This window comes from Euprymna scolopes, chromosome 44 (assembly GCF_053919585.1).
Source record: "Euprymna scolopes isolate OS-2025 chromosome 44, ASM5391958v1, whole genome shotgun sequence".
NCBI classification, from domain to species: Eukaryota; Metazoa; Mollusca; class Cephalopoda; order Sepiida; family Sepiolidae; genus Euprymna; species Euprymna scolopes.
Genome location: NC_136525.1, coordinates 21,569,902 through 21,597,840, shown reverse-complemented (window position 1 = coordinate 21,597,840; position 27,939 = coordinate 21,569,902). Strand labels below are relative to the sequence as shown.

Genomic DNA, 27,939 nt, shown 5'->3' with positions numbered 1-27,939 from the left:
AAATAAAAAAATATATAAATAAAAAAATATATAAATAAAAAAATATATAAATAAAAAATATATAAATAAAAAATATATAAATAAAAAATATATAAATAAAAAAATATAAATAAAAAAAATATAAATAAAAATATAAATAAAAAAAATATAAATAAAAAAAATATAAATAAAAAAATATAAATAAAAAAATATAAATAAAAAAATATAAATAAAAAAATATAAATAAAAAAATATAAATAAAAAAATATAAATAAAAAAATATAAATAAAAAAATATAAATAAAAAAATATAAATAAAAAAATATAAATAAAAAATATAAATAAAAAAATATAAAAAATATAAAAAATATAAAAAATATAAATAAAAAATATAAATAAAAAATATAAATAAAAAATATAAATAAAAAATATAAATAAAAAATATAAATAAAAAATATAAATAAAAAATATAAATAAAAAATATAAATAAAAAATATAAATAAAAAATATAAATAAAAAATATAAATAAAAAATATAAATAAAAAATATAAATAAAAAATATAAATAAAAAATATAAATAAAAAATATAAATAAAAAATATAAATAAAAAATATAAATAAAAAATATAAATAAAAAATATAAATAAAAAATATAAATAAAAAATATAAATAAAAAATATAAATAAAAAATATAAATAAAAAATATAAATAAAAAATATAAATAAAAAAATATAAATAAAAAAATATAAATAAAAAATATAAATAAAAAATATAAATAAAAAATATAAATAGTTTTGTCTAGAATTCCTCTTACATTAAAAACAAAGAAAAATCTATATAATGTACATACCCATGACAAAACAAAATATATTCCAAAAATGTAAATAGCTCAAATAGTTTTATTTTTCATAAACGAAATCATTTTTAAGCCATTAATAGGAATTCGTAGGCATTACAACATAAGTTAAAAGTATGAATTATTGTTGAATTATCTGCCTTTGCTTTTTTTTAGCAATTATTTTTTTTCAATGGAAGGCAAAGATGGTCACTCTTCTCATACTCGAAATTTGATTTTATCTAAAAATAAAACTATCAATTTACGTGATTTTTAGAGCATATTTTCATTTTATCACGAGTACATACATATGGGTTTTTATTTGTTTTTATAGAGAATTCTGGACACAAGCCAAAAAAGCGGACCTAGTTTCAGTGTTATTTTTGTAATAACTATCAGTAATAATTGAAAATAATTTTTTTTAACACTCTCCTGCACTAATTTAGTACCAGTGATTCTAAGGAAAAATTTTTTTATTTATTTATTTTTTGTAACATATCTTGTTTAAAAAAAAAAATGGTTACCTGTCAATAACAGCTTCTGATTCTGATAATTTCACCAAAAATCCATCCATCAAAGGCATAAATACATCTTCAGTATCTGATACAACCAACATTTGTGGTTGGGCAAGAGAGTTCTAAAAGGGGGGAAAAAAAAATAAACCGTAGCTGTCTTAATCAGTCAGATCATGCAAATCAAAATCTTTAAAAAAAGTGCTTGTACAGTATGAGATTTCAAATAAATACATTTTAGATAAAATCACCACTACATACATGTCCTGTCGAAATTAGTAAAAATTCTAAAAATTATGAAAAATAATTGAATAGAAAAATTATTACAATTTAGCAAATTATAGCTTTGTGGAAACTATAAAAAAATCAAGGGGAGCTAACTGCAGTCTGTAATTTGACAAAATTGTAATCTGACATTTCAAAATAAAAATTTGCAGACTGCAAAAAAAAAAAAAAAAAAAAAAAAGTTGTATAAAATATATAAATATTTTTAACAAGAAAAGAAAAAAAAAGATGAGCAATTTGCCATTTTCTATTTTTAAAATAAGCCATGCAAAACTGTTCATTTGATAGAATTCATTTTACCATTTGAGATTACTATTTTTGTAATTCATTTAGAAGTGAACATAGCTAAAATAATCAGCAGAGTTACAGATATGTAAAAAAATAACTTACTGGCATAATCACGTAGACACATTGGTTCTCATTAGATTACTTAAGTTAAGCAACATTGAGCCTAGCAAGTACCAAATGGGTAACCATTTGGAAATACTAGGTGCTGTATGTATTTAGGTATGTTGGTATGTGTAATACCTCATGGAGATGAATGTTTGCAGTTTCAGGCTACCCTTGGGCAAGGTATAGTACCTGTTAGCCTCTCTGATATTCTAGAGAATTACCACACAAGGAGAGATGGAAATCCTCAGTTGTGGTGAAGGACATACATCTAGTAGAACAAATACTACACTCTGTTCTTAGCCTAATGATGAAGTCTTATCTGTTGCTTGTAAAACCTTTGCCAATCAGTGCCTCCCTCCTACATGCACTTAAAAGATTATCATCAGTTGGTCAAGATGTACGTGTTACCCCGACGATTGCCAACCCCAATGTTGTGCGGCATTTTTTCGTCTTCTATCCTGGCAGTGCCATCATCTCTTATATTGGCGACAGTCAGGGGTGTGTGTACAGATCCACAGGTATAAAAATGAAATAAAACTAAAAAACAGAACACAAATGCCAATACTTTCTGCGAGTGTTCGTTGTACTCTGAGTGCGTGTGTAACACCATCGTGGGAAACTACCGTCTAAGCACTAATGTCCATATTTTAGTTTTTCTGTTATGTCTGTCAGTTAATGTCAGCTCATCTCAGTCTTCTAAGGCTCTCCCGACCTGTTTTAAACCACGGTCCGCAATCAACCGTGTCAAACTTGCAACTCTCGGGGAACCTCACAGCTGTCAAGTTGCAAAATTCATAGCCACACCACCTAAAAACCATCCACACACTAACTCTAAAGTACATCAACTGATCCCTTGTTCAACCCTTTGTCCTAAAATAACTGACCCACCTTGCTTAACAATACTATTACAACTAATTTTTGTGCGTGTTAGTAAATAACTTCCTATACCTTTATTCTGCCAATAAACTTATTTTCTATACCTTTATTCTGCCAATAAACTTATTTCCTCTTGTCTTTTTGTCATACTTTTTCTCTTTCTCCAACACTTGGAAGGGGGAGGGGTGAGAACACCGATGCTGTCACAACGAGAAGCTGAGAGAACTGAAGACAAAACAAGATTTGAACATTAAAGTGAGCAGACACTTCATCCTAATGACTATTATCATCGATATTCTTTAATGTGATTGCAAGAGGTTTAGTACAGAATTGGGGGAAAAATATTGGAATTGTCTCATCACATTTAAAAACCTTAGTTTTCTCTCCGTTCAAAAAAAACCCCAAAAAAACCCCGACATTCTTCATCGTCTAATTATAAGTTTAGACAGAATATAAATTGTTGTCACCATTGTCTTTTTTTTTTTCACTTTTTTCTGCCACCAAACAACGCATATTAGCACAAGGAGCTACTATTTGGGATCATGTCTAACAGGGGATTGTGAGGAGTTTAGTAGAGAGATATCTGTTCATGTTACATTTAAACTTCTGCAGGTTAGTACAGTCAGGGAAGCAGGAAACAGCATTGCAGGGTATATTTAATTTGAGACTTTTTTTTGGACATTGTCTTAAGAATAAGACATGAGTGGCAGATACACCAGCCAAGATGCACGGTAACAATACTCTTTATATATCTTTACAAAGCCACAATTTGCCCATTTATGAATGGGTAAATTGTGGCTTTGTATATATGCAGTTATAATAAACAGATTTGAGCGAGTTATTGTGTTGTGTAAGAGGGGGTGCATATTGGAAGATGACAGGTTCATATCTAACAGGGGACTCAAACAGGGGATGTTAATGACATTACTGAAGGAGAAGACATAATTCTTTGAACATAATGACTGATGATAAATATGGAGGGAAGGACACATAATACTTGGAAGGGTTGTATAAGAGTTCGTTACAAGATGATAAAACGCATTCACCTTTTTGTTGTAAAAAATGACGACATGAGACAAACAGTTACAAACATAGTTGGTTTCTTTATTCTTCAATCGACCAATCGGTGATGTCAGGAATTCAAACTTTGATTCACATGGTCTATTTTCCTCCCTTCGCTTCTAAGGGGCTCTCCTCTCCAACTGACTTTCATTAACTCTTCTAACTTCGAACCCTTAGATTCCTATATTGAGAAATCTTTGTTTAAGACGTCAGAAGTGTGGTCTTTAAACGTGACTAATTTTCACATGGCTTTTCATGTTTGTCCAAGCACACTTTTGGCAAACAAAAGAATCCTCAATTCTAATTCTAACTTATTTTTAAACAATATTTTTTTAATCTGCATTGTCCATTCTTTTAACTGACATATTTAATATGCAGATTTCTAAAAGAATAGACAATCGACTTTTTCCGACATAAACAATATTAAACTATTTCTAATAGAATTAACAATGGACTTAATTTCTAACATTCCATTATCTTTAACACTTGCCTACAGGGTTCGATTCTAACCTTATCCTAATATCATTTTCACTTATCTAGTATGTCTTCTTACATGAGAAGGGGACAACCCGTTGATGTAACAATTGTTTCTGCATAGTGCCCCTTTGTTATGATAGCAGTCATTAAGTTTTTTTATTATAATAATTTAAAAAACTTGTTTTTCAACAAGCTTTTTGTCTGTAGGAAGTATTAAAAAATCAAACCGATAAAGGAAGCACATTAGACCTGTAGAGCAATCTTCTAGTGACGATGTCACAAACAAAACATTCATGAGTCCAGATAGAAGTAGTAAGGCTTATAAAAGTGTCATGAGAATACTCATGTCAGTGCCCAATCTGGTCCAATCTTATTCGAGTTGTATTCTCCTTGGACCACCATCGTGATGAGGTGGAGAGCCTTGTGTGTTCCAATGAATCTGATAGTGATGCCATCTGGAGCTTAATGCTCCTGGTAGGGCCACCCATGGCGGTAAAGTCGAGGGGGGAGGTTCCAGACTAAGAGCGGTCCAAAAAGACCTGAACAGCAGAGTGGGTGGATGATGGTAGCTGGACGAGCTCCACAACGGTCACAAAGACGGAAGAAGGCTGCAGCAAAGATGGGCCCCCAATTGTCTTGGTCTCCATGCCATTCGACCCGGGTCTGATCTTTTGCCAAGGACAGTGTGATGGCTGTCTGTGTACCAGTAACCCCACTCTAAAAGATTCCATGCACAGGCATTCTTCTGAAGGGTCCACCATTTGATTGCTCATATAAAATAGAAAATTGTATATTGTATTAGCCATCCCGTCCTGGCTTTGCCCTAGATAATGACTGAAAAAGGATTATTCTGACTACTATTCTTATCTTTGATATTATCCTGACAATAGAGCAACAGATAAAAGTCCCAAGTATAATCAGTTGAAAAAAAAAAAAAAAAAAAAAAAAAAGACGAAAAATGAATAGAAAGACTATCAGCCCTGTAAAGCAATCTTTGTGATATCACAAACAAAACACCCACTTTCAATTTGTCAGAAATCAGTATGGAAGTAGTAAAGCTTAGAAAACTCATGAGAATGCTCATTACAGTGCGTAATCTGGTCTAATCGGAAAAAAACAAAACATAATATTAGATAGATTGCTATTTGGGCCTAACTTTGAAAACATTTGATACATTTCTATTGCTGTAAAAGTCAAGGGAAATAATTCATTACATGATTACTTCCCTTTAATGCTCTGTTGAAAAAAAAAAACAAAGATAGTAGGGCAATCTTATAATGAGAGTGTTACAAATAAAACACCCACTTCCAAATTTATCATGAGCCAGCATGGAAGTAGTAAGGCTCAGAAAAACTGTCAGGAGAATGCTTACTGTGTACAATCTGGTCTAATCGGAGATAGTGAAACAAACTTACCTTTACATTATAAAAATGGATTTCTTTTGCATAAGTAAGGAAACCCACTCTGATTTCAGATTCCTCAGCACCGGTTTCTCTGAAATTAAAATTATAATAATGGTCAATTTAGTTTATAAGCGGAAATGTTGCTTTAGTTAAAACGTCGATTCATCACGTTGTCATCAAAATGTGTCATTTGCTAAACTTTCAAATGCTGACATAATTTGAAATACTCTTCTACACTTTTTCCATCTACAATACATATTGCCACTTGAACTTGAGGCTTACTTATTTGGGTTCATGTCTAAGGGATTGTGAAGAGTTGAACAGCAAGATGTCTGTTCATGTTACATTTAAACATGTTAATACAGTCAGGGAAGCAGGAAACAAGGAGGGAATTCCAAAGTTTAGCAGTCTAAGGGAAGCAACTATTAGAGTTTTTAATGTCTAGAGATTTCTACACTGCAGGATTGGGATTTTGTTGTTATGAATTCAGAATACAACAAAGCAGAGAGATGCAATATTGCGATGATCGGACAGAGGCTGAAGCTTGGCCAATAGTGCAGGACCAATTAGATTTGAGACTCTTGTACTCTGCCGAAGAGCGAGACTAGTGGTAAATGTATCAGTCCAGATGTGGCATGTGCATGGATGAATTGTGGATTTCTAAAGATATAGGATATTCTCTGGTGTGAGTAATTTTCTAACATGGTAGAGGGTGTGGGAGTTGAAAACTCCCAGCCTAACTCGATTGTCGACCTTTAACTCAGAAGAGCGACCTAGCTACGTCACTTCCTGTTCCTCATATTTCATCCTCTTTTGCGCTGGACCTTCAAGCAGTAAAGATGTAACAAACACCGCTCCGGGTGGCATGAGCCACCACAGCGCCCTGACTAGCCAGTCAGCCTTTCACAGCTACCGATCGCAAGTAACGTTACTCATCTTTCAACGAACTCTCATTCTTTCTATCGTTTCTTCATGTAAATTTATGTCAATAAATTGCATTTCTTTCGCTGATATATAACGGTATGTTTTCGTCTTCATTATGCGACCTTTTGTCTTTTCAATTCCTCTACCATTAAATACATCCATCCACCCTAACACACATGGGGACGGGGTCGTCTATCACATAGCAGACCATCCTGTCCCCAACAAGGGAGCCCACCTTAGTTGCAGCGGCCTTGGCAATATCTTCAATGTATTTGTTCCAATTCATGCTGCCTGTGAATGTTGAGCCAAGCAAAAAATCTTACAAAATTGTTCAGCAAAAACAAGAAAACAAGTTTTTTTTTTTTGCTGAATGCGTCTTGTATGACAACTGGTTGGTTGTTGGGTTTTATGCCATTACTAATAAGCGGAGAGTTACCACTGTCAATCAAAATAACAGTCTATTAGGCATGCGTACACTGATAATGTAGGAACTGAAATCTGGATTGTGAAGGCTGAGGACGTGTTGCATGGAAAAATATGGCATGAGAATGATACGATAGAGGTGTAATGCGAGTCTGGTCTAAATCTGATTTCAAAGTTAAATTCGTATAATATAGGGAGATGGATACATAACAGAAGACTAACGGTAAGACCACATTGAAAAAATACGCTCTTCTTGGGTTAGTAGTGATAGGACGATTCCAATACAATTACGGATTCTGATTCTTTATAAATCTCTAAATATTTAACTATAAAAATGTTATTTTGTCCCGATTACCATAAAAACACATCTTAAATGTGCTTATATTTTCTCAAACGTAAAAAACACTTGTGAGGAGGTGATATAGAGATTTTAGTCTTACTGGAAGTTTAAAATCAATAAATATTTATTATTTTATTATTACTACAAGCAGTGGAAAAGGTTTCTTTAATTTAAATCAAATAAATATAATTTAAGGAATCAGTTTTGGCATCGGAAAATAGGCTAAAATTTTTCTGATTCCGATACCGATACCCCAAAAAGCTGATTTTTTTTTAAATTCCCAATTCCAATTAATCATCCCAACACTAGTTAGTAGATATAGAATAGTTGAGGTAGCAGGTTTAGATCACAGAGGAAGACCAAGGAAAACATGGGTGGAAGTGATAAGTATGGATTTGAGACAAAACTATAAAGATGTGTTTGAAAGCCAACTTCTAAAAGCTGCCCAATGCATATTAACGTCAAAGGTGTGAGTTCCATATAGAAACGATTTAATTTGAATAAAATATGCATCAAGTGCGTTTGAAAGCCAAATCACAATGTAATATTAGGAAAATAAATATTTTACTTGTTTGAATTTTAACAAATATTTCGGAGCTATACTCCATCCTCAGTATGTTTTCTTTTGTCTTTTGCTTTCAAGCGCACTTGATGCATATTGTATTTTATTTCAAATTAAATCAATGTTTCTAGATGGAACTCACACCTTTGACGTTATTCTCACTTTGCCTATGCACAGTTCCCACATTTCAAAATACAACCGCTGAGATACAACGTGTGGCTCTTTACAGATTTATCCTTCTCCAACTTTACAACATGGCAAGAAAAAAAAAAAAAAAAAGAAAACATACTGAGGATGGAGTATGGCTCTGAAATATATTTATGTTATGAATTTCAAACAAAATATTTGTTTATTTTCCTAATATTACGTTGTGATCTGGCTTTCAAGCGAACTTGATCCGTATTTTATGCATATTAATGTGTCGAACAGATGGTTAACTGATGATGAACTCGTGAGGTCATTTTATGACAAATCTGCATGTATGTTTGATACACAAATCATTCCTTTGCAGATTTGTTTTGTCTTGTTAAATGTTAGGAACAGTCAGTCAATGGCAATTAAGTTAGCTAGTGTGAATTTTGACAAGAGTCACATTGCGTGCATGATGGTAACTTAGATCTGTAAAACAATTGTTTTCAGGGTTGAATGAAAGATGGGTGATGTAAAATTGAGGCAGAGGTCAAATGCTGTAAACAAAACAGAGATGAAGAACATGTTATTTGAATGGAGAGAAAACAATGGGACGATTCCAATGTTTTTGCCTTAATTTTGTACTAAATTACTGATTTCAATTCTTTATAAATCTCTAAATATTTAACTATAGAATTGTTAGCTTTTCCCCACCCCCCGATTACTGTAAAAACACATTAAATGTGTAGACATTTTCTCAAATGTATAAAAAATTTTTTTTGACATTTTACCCTAAACAATGCACAGGGCCTCTTAGTCGTGAGGGGCTACTATTTACGGAATTGGGCTGTTCACATTACAGTTGAACATCTGCATGTCAGTAAAGTCAGAGAAGCAGGGGCCTGAGAGGGAATTCCAAAGTACAGCAGTCCAAGGAAAAAAGCTGTTCAAGTAGAAGGCTTTACAGCATCTAGGGATCTTACAGTGTAGGGGTGAGATTTTGCTGCTGGTCTGGTTTGTTGGAGGTATTGTCGTCGAGGGGGTACTAATCCTCGGAGTTCGTCAGAGCACTTACCTTTGAAATACTTGTAAAACAGGCATAAGGATGGGACAAAGGTTGGAGCTTAGTTGACAAAGTGGGATCTATTAGATTGGTGACTCTTTATTGAACCTTGTCCAGGAGTGAGAGACTAGTGACAGATGCACCAGCCCAAATGTGGCAACAATACTCCATGCATGGGTAAACTGTGGCCTTGTAGAGATACAGGATACTTCAGGTGTGAGATCCCTCTACCACGGTAGAGAGCCCACCTTTCTCGCAACAGCCTTGGTAATTGTTTCAATGTATTTGTTCCAATTCATGTTGTCTGTGAATGTTAACCCTAGGAACTCGAGAAATACTTTTAGGCAGTGTATCATTAGCCATGGTAATCAGTGGTTGCGAAGGTGTCTTGTAATTATTAAAGGAAATAAGCTTAGTATTGGCAGCATTGAATATTACTAACCAAGATTTTTCTCTTATCCAAGACAGATTTGATTATGTTGAGTATACGTCCAGCAATACCACACGATTTAATTTTCAAGAGAAGACGATTGTGCCAAACTGTCAAATGCTTTAGATATGTCTAGGGCTACTGACCTAGCTTTACCTGCCTTATCCAGTGCTTGGTATATACGTTTGGAGATTACACTTAGGATATTTGCAGTAGAACGGGCTTGTCTAAATCCATACTGCTTCTCGGATAAAAGTTTGTCTGTGAGGTGGTGGACTAGTGCTTGATTAAGGATTCAAAGATATTGGCCAAGAGAGAGAAGAGGCTAATGGGGCGATAATTGAGTGGGTTGGTTCTTTTGCTAGAATTCTTGTAAACTGATACAACAGATGCAATTTTCCAACAGTCGGAAAAGCAAGATTCATAAGGCATTTACTGTAGAGCTTAGAGAGAATCCGAGCAACCTCAGCAGAGAATTTTTTTAATAGTATGGCAGGGATAAAAATCGTGCCCACATGCCTTCGAGGTGTCTAGATTTATTATGGCATTACAAACAAGGGAAAGAGTGATTTTGAGTTCATCGATTGTGGCTGCTATCTGCAAAGGGAAATTTGGAAAGGGGTGGTCTGCTGGGTCTAAAGTTGAGCTGGAGCCAAAAGATCAAACAGATTTGCCTGTTCAGTTGTTGTGCAAAATCTAAAAGTTGTTGGATAATGATCTATCAATTGTAGATAGTCCATTATTGTTATAAATTTTCCAGAAAACTACACTTATAAAAGATGATCTAGGTTTCAGTTTTACGGGTAATTTAAAAATAAATATTTATTATTTTATCATTATTACCAACAGTGGAAGATCTTGTTTAAAAAAAATCAAAAGAATCGTTTTTGGTATTAGAAAATAGGCACAAATCTTTCTAATACCCCAAAAAGTTTAGATTGCCCTCATTCTGATTAATCATCCCAACACTAGTTTTCAGATCAGTCTCTGTAGAAACCATGTCAATGTAAAGCCAATAATAATTTAGAAATAATCTAAGCAAATGCTACTTTGATGTTTCTATCCATCTGCGTCACATTTCAGTGAGTTAGAAAATTAAGTAAACAACTAGCTAAGATAACAGTCCCTTTCTCGTAAGTCCATTCTCTCCAAATAAAACCTTGAAGAAAACTCGGCAAACGTCTACTTGTTTCATGGATGAAAAATTTTGTCTTAATTAAACAGACAAGACAACTTATGAAACGTGGCAAAGAGAAATGGTGTTAGACAAGGCAATAAAAACCCATGTATAAACACCCTACACATTTATGCATAAACTATGTTTCGAAAATGTTACAATATTGTACACAATAAGTTCTGTTTAGCATCTAGATACTATCAATGGATCATTTTTTTTTTCTAAATAGCCTAAAGATAATACAACTATATCCAGAGAGAATCCGAGAGAAATTAAAAAGTTTGCTTTTAACAAAAGAAAAAAAAACAAACTTTTTTTTCTTAGACTTAAATAAGGTTTCAGCATTTTCATAGTGAAACATCTTTGTTTATTACAAACTGGATTTTTAACAATATGACATCACACTTACTTTGGTAAGTTTAGAAGAATATCCTCTTTTAATCTGGAACAAATGAGCTGAACCAACCCACTTTTCACACTGTTATACGAGACATCGATACAGAAGATAAATGCCGGCGGGTTTGGAGGTTTTCCATTCTGAACAGACACAATGGAGAATAAAAAACAATATTAATCAGTACTTGCAGAGAAATTTTAAAGATTGGGTAACAAACAATAGCATACAAAATATTTTTTTTTTTAAATATGTTTATCTTCAAAATTGTTATTTTTTTTTTAATAGTAAAAATGGTTTCAATAATAGTTATTCGAAATTAAAAAAAAAACAAAAATTTTTGAAACCTGCAGGAAATTTTTTTAAGTAGATATTCACGATCTCCTCCTCCTTCCATTAAATCTGATGAAAAAAAAAAAAAAAAAAAAAAAAAAAAAAAAAAAAGGAGGTGAGTGTGTATGGAGTACTTACCTTACAATAATCTTTGGTTGCTACAAATTCATAAGACCCCAAACATAATTCTGGTCGATCATAACAATCTACCCGACGACCAGTATGATCAAGATGTGCAAAATATTCTGGCGGAACTGAAATTAAAACAACATTTATGTCAAGAAAAACACAACACAAGATAAAATTTGGTTGGTTGTTTTATTTTATGGCATATCAACCTTTTTTCTGATTATTTAATGCCAAATCTAGTTATTTTGGAAATAGTATTCATGTTGTATTCAGTTATTTTGTAGAAGGTTTTTTATTCTTCGAGCTCTTTGTGTCTTTAATCGCTAGTTTGTAGTGTTTGGTTTGGTTTGTTTTATAGTAGATTTTATCCTTACCCTGCAGAACATGAATAAGTTTTGCAATGGAAGAGAGAAAAAAGATTACAGTATTAATGTAGGTGGGTTGTTTTTGTAGAACATAATTAAGTTTTGCAAAAGGAAGTAGAAAAACAAAACGCATCAATGTTAGGTGCATTTCGTCTCAGGAAGCCAATATCTTCAGACAGCCTGATCTAGTAGAACCAGCACACAAGATAAAATATTCAACACTTGAATATCATATGAAGAACAAGATATGTTCTTGTCCAGACTTCCTTCATATTCAAAAACAAAAAGCAAAATCTGTATGATGTATGTACACATGAAAGTAAAATATATTCCAAAAATCATAAATTGATTAAGTAATGACTTTATCACTGTCATTTTGAAAAAAAAAAAAAAAAAAATCTCAAAAAAAGGAGATAGCTTAATAACTCATACTTACTTGAGTTTTGTAGTAATGCCTATGAATTCCCATTAATAGCATTAAAATGATTTTCTTTATAAAAATAAAACTACTTGATTAATTTACATGATTTTTGGAATATAGTATTTTTGTTTCATTCATCATGGATATGTACATCATACAATTTTTCTTAATTTTTGTTTTTTAATATAGGGGAATTCTGGACAAAAACAAACAAACAAAAAAAATATTCAAATTATTATATCTTTAATTGATCACTAGCTGAACCAACCTAGCATTTCCAAGATGCAATGAAGTGACTTTAGTTTTTAATATTTTTTGTTTGCACTTTTTTTCTCATTTTTTTTTTTACACAAAGAAATAAATTCTATATTTTTTTAAAATGGAAATCGTTCCAGACAAGCATGAAGTTACTTAATGTAAAAAAACAAAAAAACAAAAAAAAATGATAAGTATTAGATGGATGGATACATTCCGATCCAGTACCTAAATACGAAAAAAACATAAGCAGAAGTAAGGAATAATCTAATAAACCCCCAAAAAGTCCTAAGTTTAAATAACATTGGAAAATATTGATAAGTATCAAAATATTAAATAACATTGGAAAATAAGTGATATTTTGAGCGTAATAATATTTTTTTTTATGTAAATGGCTCCCAAAATGAAGCCACTTGCTGCAAGGAGCTAAAATATACTTCAATGTCAAAAATTGTCCAATGATAAGTGTTATATAGATGCTGACCCAGATCACAATTCTTCCCTTTCATCAGAAACATCGTTCACGGAATGTTAAGACAAAATAAGAAAAGTGAAAGTTACGAAGTTGCCAAAAGTAAACTTATGGCACACTTTTAGTTGCAATGGAGACAATTCTTTATATCTTTAAATTAAAAACGAGTTATTCCTCTTACTAATTTGGATTTTTAATCATAATTGAATGTTTCCAGGTTACAAGTTGTTCAAGCAGGACTACATGATTTAAAAGAATGAACTTATGAAATATATTAATCTATTGCATTTAGCATAGTACAACAAATGCAATTTGGCTAGTCAGAATCAAATTTTGATAGATCAACTTAAATGCTATTTAGGTCCAACTTTTAAAATCTCACAAGATAACTTTACATGCTAGAAGATATAGCAAAGATATTTGTGTGTGTCACTCATCAGGTGAACAGATATGAAATCAATGGGTTCCCCGCAGTGTTTTAGTCTTGTTTTAAATAAGTTGTTTTTCAATCTACTATAATTGGCACTTGCCCATAATTTCACACCCCCATGAAAATACAAACAGAAAACATCTGTATGATGTACATACTCGTGACATCAATATTTCATACATTTTTGGTAAGGAAGCCAGTATTTTCAGACAATCTGATCAGAGAGCATTAGAGATTACCAATCTGAACCAAAGTGTATCTGGGAGCAATGATAACTATGGGGTAACTCCACATTCCCCATAGTCTCCAAATGGGGCCTCACCATTGGATGACTCAAGATCACACTTCTGGCCTATATAATGTTTACATTATAATTCGGGATTGTTATTTTCCAGAGGTAATTCCTTTCTATATAAGCATGATTGCCTGAAGAGCTCTCTAGTAACTAAATGCTAGAAGACTGATACATGCTCATGACTGTGTAGCAACACATTACTGCTTATGTAAAAAATTAAAATGCTTACATTATATATATATTTCTACTCATACATTTTTTACCTTTCTATATATTTACTTACCATCTGTTGCAGCATTGCAAAATACGCACTGAAACCGCCTGCCGCCATCAATAAACTGCATGTGTGGACTCATGTATACTTTGCATCTTTTACAACGAACAGGACCGAGTTCACCCAAGTCTACAAGAGGAGGTTCTTGCTAAAAAAAATAAAATAAAATAAAATAAAATAAATAAATAAATAAAACACATTGTTAGCAAAAATAGTGAAAACTTGTGAGAGGTACATTTGATTATCTACAGGATAGAACCATGTAATTTAACTCTTAACTGATGACAAAATACTTGACAATCAAGAAAAGAAATTAATGAATAAAAGAAAATAAGAGACAAAATGAATATCTAATACAGAGAGAAGCCTTAACTCACCTCATCTGGATGCAATTTGGCAAAAGGCGTAATGGACAATGCAAATGGTATATGGGAGGTTTTCAGCATGTCAGCCGTGCATGGAATATTGTACATAGTGCTCCTCACAAATCTTGGATTGCAGTTACCTTTAAAAAAATAAATAAAAATAAAATAAATAAAAATAAAATAAAAAATAAAGTCGGCTCTTTTATTAATATTAATTCATTAGTCTTCATAGTACTTTTATAAGACAAGAAGGATAATCTATATTTTATTTCTTTGTCTGCCCATTTTTTATCAGAAACTACTGGCCCAATCTGGCTGAAATTTTGTATGGATCTTTATAAGGTGGAGCAAACTAACATACATACATATAACATTTTTGGTAAGTAGATCCTATAACAGACCCACATTTTATAATATAAATGAATCATAAAATAAACCTTTGAAAGTAATTTTACTCTACAAGTTTGGTCCTAAAATAAGGACCATGATGCTTTTTCTTAGAATCTATAATTATAAAACTGTGGACCATCCGACCACTCTTGTCTATAAAAAACATTGTCATGGAAACCATCTTGTATATAATAAAATTCACATTCTTTTCTACAGTCCAACCATATGGAGTACAAATAAACTTCAGTCTTTGCTTAACTTGTAGACATTTTCTTATGTGCTTAACTTGTTATAGTTTCAATCATGAAACTATGTTTTGCTATGTCTTGGTTTCAATTCTAGCTGATAATGCTAAAGATGAATGATAATTTAGCAATTTTTATATATGAGTGTATCATTGTAGTTTCCTAAATGTAAATCCACTGAAACTACAGAGTTTATCAAAAAGTGCTCAATGACAAGCAGAGTGTAATTATAGTGTGTTTATTTATACAAGCATTAGCTACATATATGCATACATGTTTCTGCTGCAATTCTTTTAGAAAAGAATCATCGGGCTGGATCTTTTTACAATGACACCAGATTTTAAATAGTCAATTCTTTTATACAATGTCCTGTTATTTGGAAAATCATAATGAAGAAAAAGGTGGTAGAGAAAAGGGGTTAGGGAGAGTGAGAAAAGTGGGCTTTAAACTGGAGATATACTTCCTTATATAAAATGCTATCAAATTTTTTCCATTTTTATTAGCTTACAGTAAAATGTTTATCAATGCCGGCAGTGTGAACCAAACATCAATTTGGTTATCAAACCAAACCTTTAACCAATAACCTCTTCTTTATGACCTTAAACTACTTACAAATATGCCATCCATACCCAACATATACTGTACATCTTACATAACCTCCTGTTTCTCTCGTATATATATATATATATATTTACTATAATAATTAAATACCTATAGACACTAGTGTTTCATCCTTTCGGGAATCTTCAGTGCAGGGTGTCATGATTAACACCAGTCGATAGATTCGAACCTGGCGACAAACCATCCCTGGCTTAATTGGCAAGGACCTAATCCATTCGGCTACTGTTAACCGCAAGAAATGCTGGAAAATTTAAACATTTATTTTTTAAAATGTTTTTAACGTCTGTCAGAGTGATCTAATCATTATATGATGATCTGCGCATAAGAGCTAAATTGACAGACTTTAATTTAACTGAAAGTGCTCAACGATAACTAGTTTCTTAAAGGGGTTGACATATATATATATATATATATATACACACACACACACACTAGACTATAAATTTGTGAAGGTAAATCGATATTTTAAAAGTACATTTATTTATTGATAGTTTATAAAATCTGAATTTGATTTTAAGAAAATGTAGAACTATTTACAAAACTTTTGTATTTATAATTTTATTCATTTATTTTTTCTTACATATTTCCCCACTGCTAACAAAAACTAACATTTTTTAGCATTTAGCCATGATTCAATTTTTATAAGACTAAAATTTAATTTCAGTTGTAATGCACGACTGACCTTGATCTTGGGTTACGAAATTAGTTGTAATCAACGGAGGAACTTGACCGCGTAAATTTGTCGCAAACATTCCACTTTTATGTTGTCTATCATCATCAATCACTTGAATCTGTAAAAAAACAAAAAATGGCACTGAAAGGATAAACAGTTGTGAAAATTGATCATTTTAATTACTTAAATTTCTGAATCTGAGATGAGGATTGATAATTCATAATATTTGGATTCTTCGGACTACTTTTCTCATAACTTTTCGAATGGTGTAATTTTTTACCTTTTTCAGGCGTATCTTGTTTAACCCGTGAATCTTCTGTCAAACTCTGGAATCTGTACGAAATATTTAAAATGGAACCATTTATACACGGATATAGTATGCTCTTGACTGAGTATTAGGCTCAATTAATTTAGAATTGCATTTTGAGTGTTGTCTGCACTGAGGATTGAACCTTCAACTGAATTTCACCAAGTATTTTATTCACTATGCTTTGGGTCTGTGCAAATACAACTGCAAATTATTTGAGACTTCTACTCGATCATGGCTGATGAAATGAGAACCTGCTACTCTCGTAGATTAAATAAACAGTTTCATTCGAAATTCTATGTAAATTCTGAATTCAACAGAAAGATTCCCCAAGTTTTATAAGATACACCCAAAGATCAGAGATTACAGAAACTGAAAAGTTGTGAAAATAATGTTCAAGATGAGAATAATAGTTTGGAGAATCCAAATAATATGAATCTTTTTTTAAATTTTTTTTATTTTTATCTTATTCTCATGTTTCAACTAATGTAACCTTCCAATTTTCAGGTGCATCTTGTCAAACTTTGGAATCTACATGGAATTTAGAATCAAACGCTTTAATTGAAAACGTAGTTTGCCTTCTATTGCTACTTGAGACTTTTACCTGGTCATGGCTGATGGAATGAAAGAAAATTACCTTCGTGGATTAAATAAAAGGGGATTCCAGTGGAAATTCTGTACAAATTTCTAAGTTTATTTCAGAGTTCAATAAGATGCACCTGAAGAATGTCGACGGTAACACATGGCAAAAGAAATTGCGAAAATAACATCCCAGATGAGAAGAATAGTCAGAATAATCCAAACGAAGATCGGGTATAGTTTAGTAAGGCATTCGTACGTGCATATTTAGAATTGTTTATTTTATGGCATATTAACCCTTTTTGGATTATTTAATACTGAATCCGGTAGTTTGGCAAGTTTTTATGCTTCAAATTCTTTTTCTAACAGCATGGACGTGCATATGGCAGTTGTATGCAAATGACTGAGCTGTGTGCAAGGTGACGTCACAGCAGGGAAGAAATAAAAAGATTATAAAAATAATGTGTGCGCAGACCGATGACCATGTCAGAGAAAGACGTGTCATGCATGGTGGCTGAGGGCAGCAGGAAAAGACCTGTAAATAAATGTTGGTTGTTTGAATAAGGAAAAAAGAGAGTCAAGTTTTTTCTTGTCTTGATTTCCTTGCGATTATCCGCATACAACAAGTGGGTTTGGAGTGTGGACAAGTAATGACTACATTTTCATCTTCAAATATTTATTCATCGTATTCGGTTTAGTTGTTTTACAGCATATCAACCCTTTTTGGGTTATTTAATGCCAAATCGAGTAATTTTGGCAAAAGTTTTTATTCAAATTCAAGTTTATTCATGGTATTTAGTTGTTTTGTAAAGGGAAATAATTTTCTTCTTGGCCTTGCAGGATATGATAGAGTTTTGCAAAAGGGAAAGGAAAAGCAATATTTGGTGCATTTTAAGTCAGAAAGCCAGTATCTTCAAACAGCCCGATCTGATAGCACAAGATAGAATATATTGGAAGTTATAAAGCACTCACAGATTAATCAGTATGATCACCATCTAGAATGAAAATGTTATATTCCAAAAATCACGTAAATTAATCAAGTAATTTTATTTCAATCAAATATTTAATCAAATAAGCAAAAAGAGACAGTCTTACATCATCACCTTGAAGAAACAAAGTCAGATAATTCCATAACAATTAAAACTTACAAGATCAACCTTGTAATGCCTACAATTTCCCATTAATTGTTTAAAATAATTTAAAAATGATTTTCTTTATAAAAATAAAACTACTTGATTAATTCACATGATTTTTAGAATATGATCTTTTTGTTCTAAATCTTCTACTGGATCATTTTTCGTATTTTTAAAAATTTATACTAATTTGTCATGACACGTAATTACGTAGTATTTTTACCTAAAATGCATTTGTTTCAAAATCTATTCTGCACAAGCACTGAATTTTTGTTCTATTAATGTAAAGGAATTCTGGATAGTCACCAAAAACTATTTAGCGACTATACGAACATAAATCTGATTGGATAGATTCTAATGTAATTAACTTTAATTACATTTTATTTCTTATAACATGGACCAATGCTCAACAGAATAAAATTGCTCTGCAGAATGGAATATTAATTTTGAAGGCTAATTTCAAATTTGAGAATCCAACTGACTTAATTTCATATTATAGATATATAAACCATAATAAATCCGATAAGATTTAAGATCGGTAGAGCAGATTCCAGGTGTTGAAACGGTATCTATTTGACCAACATTTCAAATAAAAAAGTAAAACTTACCGGACTAGGCATTTGATCTGGGTCCAATCTTCTTGGTTGTTGTGGTTGCATACTGGGGTGAGCCCCAGTGGGGTAAGCCATCTGTGTAGGGGAACCTGGATAGCCTCCAGTGTTGGCAGGAGGAGGAGGAAACTGAACACCTTGACCTGGAGCCGGAGGTTGACCCATAGGTGGCTGTGGTGGCATCTGGGGAGCTACAGATGAAGATGGAGGCAGTGGTGGCCCTTGTCTCATCATGTAAGGTTGGTTTGGTACTTGTCCAGACATGTTAGACTGGTTTGGGGGTGCAGAATTAGGGGGCATAGAATAGTTCTGGGACTGCATACCCATGCCGGGTGGAGGGGGAGGTCCTCCAGATGTTGGTGGATTCATTAACGGAGGAGGATGGATACTAGAGATTGGTGGTGGCGGACCAATTCCTCCAGATGGTGGGGGACCAATTCCAGATGGTGGTGGTGGACCTGCATTTGAGTAGGGTGGCATTGAACTGTTTGGTGGCTAGAGAAAAAAAAAAAAAAATGGAAATATGGTTACATGAGAAAGGGACAGACCCCAGTAAGTAAAAGAACAAACTAGATCAGTTTGAAAATGATATTTGGAAAAGGATAAAATTGAACTCAGTAAGTTAAAAATAAATATATATTGAAATCTTAAGAACGTAGAACGATTGTCATTGTTCTTGTAATAAACTAAATATTATTTTAGTCAGAGTTAGATATCAACAATGCAGTTTAAAATTTATGAGGAAATAAATAGACTATAAATAAAATAATACATTTAGGAATTTCTCTATTACCAAACACGATTAGGGCATGTATAATTCGAACATGTGAAAGAATCACATTGTTGGCTACACTTTGATATCATAAGGAAAGGGAATTCCCAATATATTGAGATGTGTTTGAGAGTGAGAGAGAGAGAGTCAGTTAGTGTGAAGAGTTAGAAGAGACTCAAAGAGAGTCAAGTCGGTCAGACTGAGTTGGTTGTTTTTGTTTTACGGCATATCAACCCTTTTCGGATTATTTAATGCCGAATCCAAAGATTTTGAAGAAAAATTTTTTTAATAGAATATATTTGTTGTTTTCACGTCGGTTTCTATTTAACCCATAGTTGGGACCCTAACAGGTACTACCACTCCGGGTCAGAGTGGACCTGGGAGCAATGGTAATTAAAGGGTGGCTCCATACTCCCCAAAGCCCACAAGCTGGGGCCTCACCACTGGATATAGTTTAAGGTCATATCCAGGACTCCCATTGAGGGACTTTTACCCTTTGTAGAGGGGCAGTCGGCGTATTCTAATGCCCCACCGACAGAGCCGTCAGACTGGGAGCTGATGCCTTCTTGGAGGCGAGAGTGGGGGGAAGATAGGACAATGTAACCGTAAAGGCTTGAATCCCTGACTATCATCATCATCACCAGCTGGTATGAATAAAAGAATCATATTTGTGAATTTGTCTTTGTCGTCGTCATTACAACTGAAAGGTAAATGTGTTTTTGTCTATCATCTGTGAATGAACATAATGCAACACCCTTCAAGTGTTGACTGTGTCCCCTCCGCCATCATCATGAAGTATCTCCCCTCTGAGGAGTTAAAAGTACTGTAGAAATGTCTCCCAGCTCCGTATTAATAATTGCACAAATAAAATTATCGGTGCCGTTTACACCATTATACAAACAACGTCTTGTTCTGTGTCACAAATGTCTCGTCTTCCGATATATACGTCCTCGTTGTCACAGATGTCTCGGCCTCCGATATATACGTCCTCGTTGTCACAAATGTCTCGTCCTCCGATATATACGTCCTCGTTGTCACAAATGTCTCGTCCTCCGATATATACGTCCTCGTTGTCACAAATGTCTCGTCCTCCGATATATACGTCCTCGTTGTCACAAATGTCTCGTCCTCCGATATATACGTCCTCGTTGTCACAGATGTCTCGCCCTCCGATATATACGTCCTCGTTGTCACAGATGTCTCGTCCTCCGATATGTGTCTCAATATGTACCCTGCTGTACAACAATATAAAAATTTAAATTTACATAAAACAAAAAAAAATTAAATTTATATATGTAAAACAATTTTTCATAAATAAATCTAATTTTTTTTAATTTACATATTAATAAAAAAAATAAATTAAAATATTAAAGAAAATTCAATGTTAATATTTAAATTTCCACCATGATACAAACTTTTTTTTTTTTTGTTACTCACGTTCACCCCAAACAAGGAATACTGCCATTTGGACGTAAGGGGCTACTAATTGAGACCATGCTTAAGAATTAAGATGTTGAGTTATGTCGCATGTGAACTTCTGCATGTCAGTACAGTTTGGAAAACAGGCAGCAGAAAGAGAATTCCAAAGTCTAGTTGTTCTAGGGAAGAAGCTATTTGAGTAGAAAACTTTGACATTTAGGGACCTCAACAGTGAAGAGGTGTAATTTTGTTGCTAAGCATGTCTGTCAGGGATATGTATGTCGAGGGGGCACAAGTGCAATGAGTTCATCGGAGCACACTCCACTAAAATACTTGTATAGGGGTTGGAGCCTAGTTGATAAAGTCGGACCCGACTAGATTGCAAACCCTTCCTTGGACCCTATCCAAGAGGGAGAGACTAGTGGTAGATGCACCAGCCCAGATACCAGCCCGAATGGACGACATAGAGGTACAGGATACTCTCAGGTGTGTGCAGTTTTCTATCACTGCAGAGAGAACCCACTTTCCTTGCAGCAGCCTTTGCAATGTAATTATTCCAGTTCATATATCCTGTGAATGTGCATTCCATCCTTCTTCAAATATGATTCATTTATACATTGGAATATTTTTCTTGTACTAGCAAGACTACCCGACATTGCCCAGGGCAAAAAGTAACCTATTTCTATTAAAACTATTATCTTGCTACTTCTCCATCTCTCAAACTCATTCTTCTAACACACACACCTTTATATAATAGATTTTTTTATGGAAGGAGTCTGCATTTGCTTTTCAATTTAGTACATAAAATAGAAAAGCCTAACCCCAGATGAAACCTGCCCCAGTTGACCCCCAGAGAATGAATAATTCCTCTCTAAATTTTATCTACTCATTCAAGGTAACCCTGAACAAGAATATACTAACTTTATGGGTGTTTGTTTCGTTGTTTTCGAATGTTTAGCTAGACATAATAGCATACAGAAATACTTAGAAGCAATCCCTGGAAATCTGAGCTGTAATGAAATACAGATAGCAGCTATAAAGGGAACACCTATTCTTAAAAGAGCCCTTGGATATAAATTTAAATCATAATGGAATCAAGTGTGAGCTCCAGGAGGGATTAACCCCTTGATCTCTTAAAACTAAGTAAAAAACTTGTTTATATAATAGACTAGCAGGGATACCTGGCATTGCCCAGGTGGAGGATATTGGCACAAGCAATGTTAATGGCTTCCACATAATTAAAATAAAGATAGGTGGGTAATTAGTTTTCCACGTTAACCATTAGGTCAAAGAGGATATCGAATTGAAATAAAAAAATTAAAAAAAGATAGAGAAGTGGAATCGAACTCAAAAACATAGGGTAATTAATCTTCCTCGCTAACCATTAGGCCAAAGAGGATAGCGAATTCAATAAGTAATTAACTTAAGAATCATAGGAGTCGCCACACATGCACAGAAATGAACGTTGCTTTTAAAACTGGCCAGGGGCTAGGTAAACTTGGCGCTTTCTATCAGTATTTGTTTTCCCACAAAACAAAATGTGACACAGTTTGCTTAAAAATGAAATTTTCTCAGTATATAAAGGTTCCCCCCTCCATTGACCAAGAACTAATCTCGGTTGGTGCAGTGCTGGCTACCAGGCTGTCGAGCTGTTATTTGTGTTTGAATAGTTTCGCTTTATACGAAAAAGTCAAACAAACACCTGAAACGACGGCACAGTGTGAATTTTGCTTAACTATAAAAAAGATTCAAAGATAGAAACGATTTCCGTTTGAGAATCGGAGATATTACGATCTGGGAAGTATGCGAAAACATGTGGAATCTAACCGACGCTAGAAGCCCCACCCAAAAAGCCTTTTGTGGATGAACACAAACGCTTGCGCCCATTTTGCCCTTTATATATATACTAGCGGGGGGGTACGCGGAGTTTCCCCAGGTGTTTGTAGGTGTGTGCGTTTTTGGGCAAATGAAAAGAAAGATTGTTGAACGGGTGTTACAGGTGTTTGTTTAAAAAAACCAAGCCTTGACGCGCAGTTGAAAATAATAAAGTGTGAAAAAAAAACATGCAACATTTAACGGCAGGTGTGGGACAGTGTTTTATTTACCGCGAGTCTATTGGCTTCTTTTTTTTTTTAATACGAAAAAGCTTAAATGCACATGCGGCGATCGAAAATCGTTGAATATTTATCTTTTCAAAGTCGAGCAAATTAAATAGACAGACGACCTTGGTTAACTCGTAAATATTATCATTTAGACGCGATATAAAAATTTTTACGTTGCGAGGCGACCGATCAGTTCTTAGAAAAAAGCCTTTCTTGGACATACACGAAAACACATACACAAACATTTTCGCTTTTATATTTATAGACTACCGGGGGGTACCCAGCATGACCCATGTGTTTGGGCGTGTGATTTTTGATAAATCAAAACACCCGCGTATTTGTGTCCAGGGGGGAGGGGGAATTAAAAAAAAAAGTTTTGGTAAGTATGAAGGATCGAACCCAAACCCTTGAGTTGAAGTTGGAAATTAAAGTGTGAAAAAAACAAAAAAAAAAAACGACGTTAACCACTGGGCCACCATGAAATAGTAACGGAAACATGTTTTAATTTATTTAAGTATTAAAACTTGGCAGGTGCCCATACTTAATGAGGTCAACTTTGACTGTGGGGCAGTATTTTATTTAATGTGGGGCAGGATTTTTTTTTGTTTGCCCAAGATGTTGTGGGGAATACCAGCTCCCCATAAAAAGGAGATTGTCCAAATTGAATAGCAATTGTCTGATATAAGGAGAAACTCCACATTGATGAAAGCTGATTGCTTTCAGACGTTTCCGGAAAGATGCTGCCAAAATTAGTTTCGCTTTTATTATACGAAAAAGCTTAATGCACATGTGGCGATCGAAAAATGTTGAATATTTATCTTTTCAAAGTCGAGCAAATTAGATAAACAGACGACCCCCGTTGTTAACTGGTAGATATTATGATTTAGACGCGATATAAAAAGTTTTAAGAAGGAATGAGTCGACCGATCGCTTCTAAGAAAAAAAGCCTTTTACAGACATACACAAAAAACGAACAAACATACACACATTTTCGCTTTTATATATATATACTAGCGGGGGGTACCCAGCGATTCCCGGGTGTTTTGAGGTGTGTGTGGTTTTGGGTAAATCAAAACTCGGGGGGGTGGGGGTTAAAAAAAAAAAAAGTTTTGGTAGGTGAGTATGAGGATCGAACCCGAACCCTTGAGGCAAAGTTGGAAATTAAATGTGAAAAAAAAAAAAGTGTGACGTTAACCACTGTGCCACCGCATCATACAATGGAAACACGTTTGAATTTATTAAAAACAGGTGGTCGCAATAAAAGTTAACTCTGCTGCTTCTATTTGACCTAATTAATGAGGTCAAATAGAAGTCACGCAGTTAACTTTTGCTGCGAGGCAGTGTTTGGGTTTGTTTACCCAACTTTGACTGTTTCCCCCCCCCCCCCCAACAGCTCCCCATTGTCTAGATTGAATAGCAATTGTCTGATATAAGAGGAGTTTGTCCCCACATTAATCAAAGGCGATTGCTTCTGGACGTTTCACGGCGCGATACCGAGAACGAACGGTTTGAATTTAAGTTTCACTTTATTTATACTAAAAAGCAGGACAAACAGGCGAAATAGCGCGAATCTCATAAAAATCGACGTAAATAAATCTAGAGGCGACCTGCGTTCCCAAATCGTAGATATTATTATCTAGGGGGTATATAAATAGTTCTGAGCGATCGGAAAAATACTGTCAGAATTAGTTTCACTTTTATTGTACGAAAAAGCTTAATGCACATGCGGCGAGTGAAAAATGTTGAATATTTATCTTTTCAAAGTCGAGCAAATTAAATAGACAGGCATCCCTCGTTAACTCGTAGATATTATCATTTAAACGGGATATAAAAAGTTTAAAGAAGTGAGTCAACCGATCGATTCTCGGAAAGAAGCCTTTCTCGGACATACACAAAAAGCATACATACACACATTTTCGCTTTTATATTTATAGATAGATAGACTAGCAGGGCGCCCGGCTTTGCCCGGGTGTTTGGCGGTGTGTGTTGAGAAAAAAAAGTTGTAGTAGGCAGTCTCGAACCCAAAGTGTTGACGCAAAGGTGGAAAAGAAAGTAAAAGAAAACGTGACAGGAAGAGAAAAGCTTTCTAATTTAGCGATCTAAAAGTCGACATGCAGAAAGTGAAAGTTAAATGAATGAGTTAACGCAGGCGATCACACACAAGTTTGGCTGTAAACTAGTTAAGCTTTCAGCTCTTGAGGGGAGGCTCTGGTAGTGTCTTAACGAATAGCAATTGTCTGATATGAAGGGTATTCCCCACCGCCACGAAGGACAGCGAATCACGTTTATTTTGATTGCTTCACTTTTATACGAAAAACACCAACAAACAGACAAGAGAGCAGAATAGCGGGAATTTTGTGAAAGCCCATCAAAATAAATCTTCAGACGACGTCTGTTCACAAATTATCGATATTACAATATATATAGCATATAAAAATTTTTAAAATATCGAATTCAATAGTTTTGAAAAGGTTTATTCTGTTTCAAGTTTTATTTTTACCAATTCAAATATTTAAACATGGTGTTTGATTTGATTGTTTTGTAAAAGAAAATTGTTCTTTGGAATTTACAAAACATGATTAAAGGAATGGAAAAAAACAATAGCATCAATGTTTGATGCAGTTGAGGTCAGTAAGTCAGCATCTTCTGAGAACCTGATCAAGTAGCACAAAATATTATCGATGGAAAAAAGAATTGAAAGGAGCGGTGTCAAAAATGGCAGACTTTTCTCTATTTCAAAGAGAAACACCACATTTACTATCCATCTTTAAATTAACCGACTAAAAAAAAAAAAAAAAAAAAAAAAAAAAAAAATACCAATTTTTTTTTTTTTTTTTTTTTTTACTTGGTTTCTACCTTAAGGTTTTCCTTTAAAATGATCACTAAGGTTTTCAAGTATGCTGGAAATGAATGTCACATTTAAATTTTCTGCAAATAAATAGTTTTCCGGATATTAAGCAATGTAATTCCTTATGTTACATGTAGTGGTGACCATTTGGGAAAGTGAGGCGCTGTATGTACCACAAGATAAAATACCATGTTGAGGAACTGGTGCGGTCTATCCTTCTCTCGAGGGTAGATGGACTCTCTTAAGCCCTGGTAGGCACCCTTTCTAGTGATGGCATCATGATAAAAAATACCCTTGATAACATGGCGAAGTATCAAGTATTCAACTACCGACAAGATTCGAATTACACTACAAACTCGTGTAGGGAGTTTAATCTCGGCTATGGCTGTGCCTGATGGATAACATAAGGAATTACATTGCTTAATATTTTGAAAATTTAAATGCGACATTTGTTTCCAGCATACCCGAAAACCTACAAAAGTAGTCATTTTTAAAGGAAAATGTTAAGGTGCAAAGCAAGTAAAAATTTACTAAAAATTCTCCGATAACACAAACATAACAAACCTGCATAAGCGGTTTTCCTGTAGAATCGATGCTCATACTTCTCATCTGTGACACCATCTGCAAAACAAACATAACGTTATACATTAATGCATATCACCAATACCATTGATATATTGATGTTTATCATCTTTGCAATTAGACAGAAAAATTGTGAGAAAATTTCAGTAGTAACAGCAAAGAGAAAGGATTAAAAAATGTAAGGGATATAATTCAAATCAGATATGTAATAAAAAGTGAAAAAGAGGGTGTGATATCAGTTAATAGAGAGATAGATATAGACAATAGTGGTAGAATGGTAAGAGTGTTTGCTAATGGGGCGAGAGACAAGTTCAATCTTCAGTAGAGTCATACTAAAGACTTAAAAACTGGAACTCAATGCCCCCTTGCTAAACACTCAGCATTATAAAAGGGAGGAACAAGTGTAAGTGGAGTAATCCTGAGAATGGAGTGGCACCCTCTCTTACACCTCAGTATAACAGCAAATGAAAAGGGAGCCTTCGGGTTGCCCTCGACTATAGCTGACCACTTAGCTTTAAAAATAGATATAAATTAAAGGAAAGAGACAAGGAGAGAGATGCCTAACCTCAAATATTTGTGTGTAACCTATACCGTTAATATCGATTTTTATTCCTTAATAGATAAAAAGCATAATAAAATTTCTTTGTCAAATTTCCACATATTCTGCTATTTACAATTTAAATCTAAATTTAAAATAAATGGCAAAATATAGATTGTATTATTAATATGAAAAGAAATGGATAGAATTTCTAATTACCTGTGATGTTTGTGGGGGAGGTCCTCTGTACTGCCCATCTAATGGTGCAGGTGGTGCTTCCATATTAGGGGGAGGCATTCTCATGTGATTATTTGCAGAAACCGGAGGTGCCATCATGGGTGGGGACTGCATCTGGTTTGATCCCATTTGCTGACCTCCAAAACCCATCTGTTGTTGCTGTTGTTGTTGTTGAATATTTGTAGGAGGAGGGCCCATTCTGAAACATAGAAAAGACGTTAAAAAATAGGTAATGTCCAGAGTAGAGCAACAAAACTTGGCAAAACTACATAAGGAACTAC

General features: G+C 33.7%; 1 protein-coding gene across 3 annotated transcripts in view; it reads right to left on the bottom strand.

Moving 5' to 3' along the window:
- Window positions 1-27,939, bottom strand: part of LOC145268731 (protein transport protein Sec24C-like) — a 107,413-nt gene that overhangs the window by 24,148 nt on the left and 55,326 nt on the right. For all 3 annotated transcript variants that reach the window (XM_080124302.1, XM_080124304.1, XM_080124303.1), the window contains exons 4-13: window positions 27,641-27,857; window positions 26,866-26,922; window positions 19,158-19,655; window positions 16,540-16,648; window positions 14,614-14,741; window positions 14,246-14,384; window positions 11,734-11,849; window positions 11,278-11,405; window positions 5,833-5,911; window positions 1,337-1,449 (exon numbers count right to left, since the gene is read on the bottom strand). In XM_080124302.1, coding sequence (XP_079980428.1) covers window positions 1,337-1,449; window positions 5,833-5,911; window positions 11,278-11,405; window positions 11,734-11,849; window positions 14,246-14,384; window positions 14,614-14,741; window positions 16,540-16,648; window positions 19,158-19,655; window positions 26,866-26,922; window positions 27,641-27,857 — 1,584 coding nt within the window. The remainder of the gene's footprint in view (window positions 1-1,336; window positions 1,450-5,832; window positions 5,912-11,277; window positions 11,406-11,733; window positions 11,850-14,245; window positions 14,385-14,613; window positions 14,742-16,539; window positions 16,649-19,157; window positions 19,656-26,865; window positions 26,923-27,640; window positions 27,858-27,939) is intronic.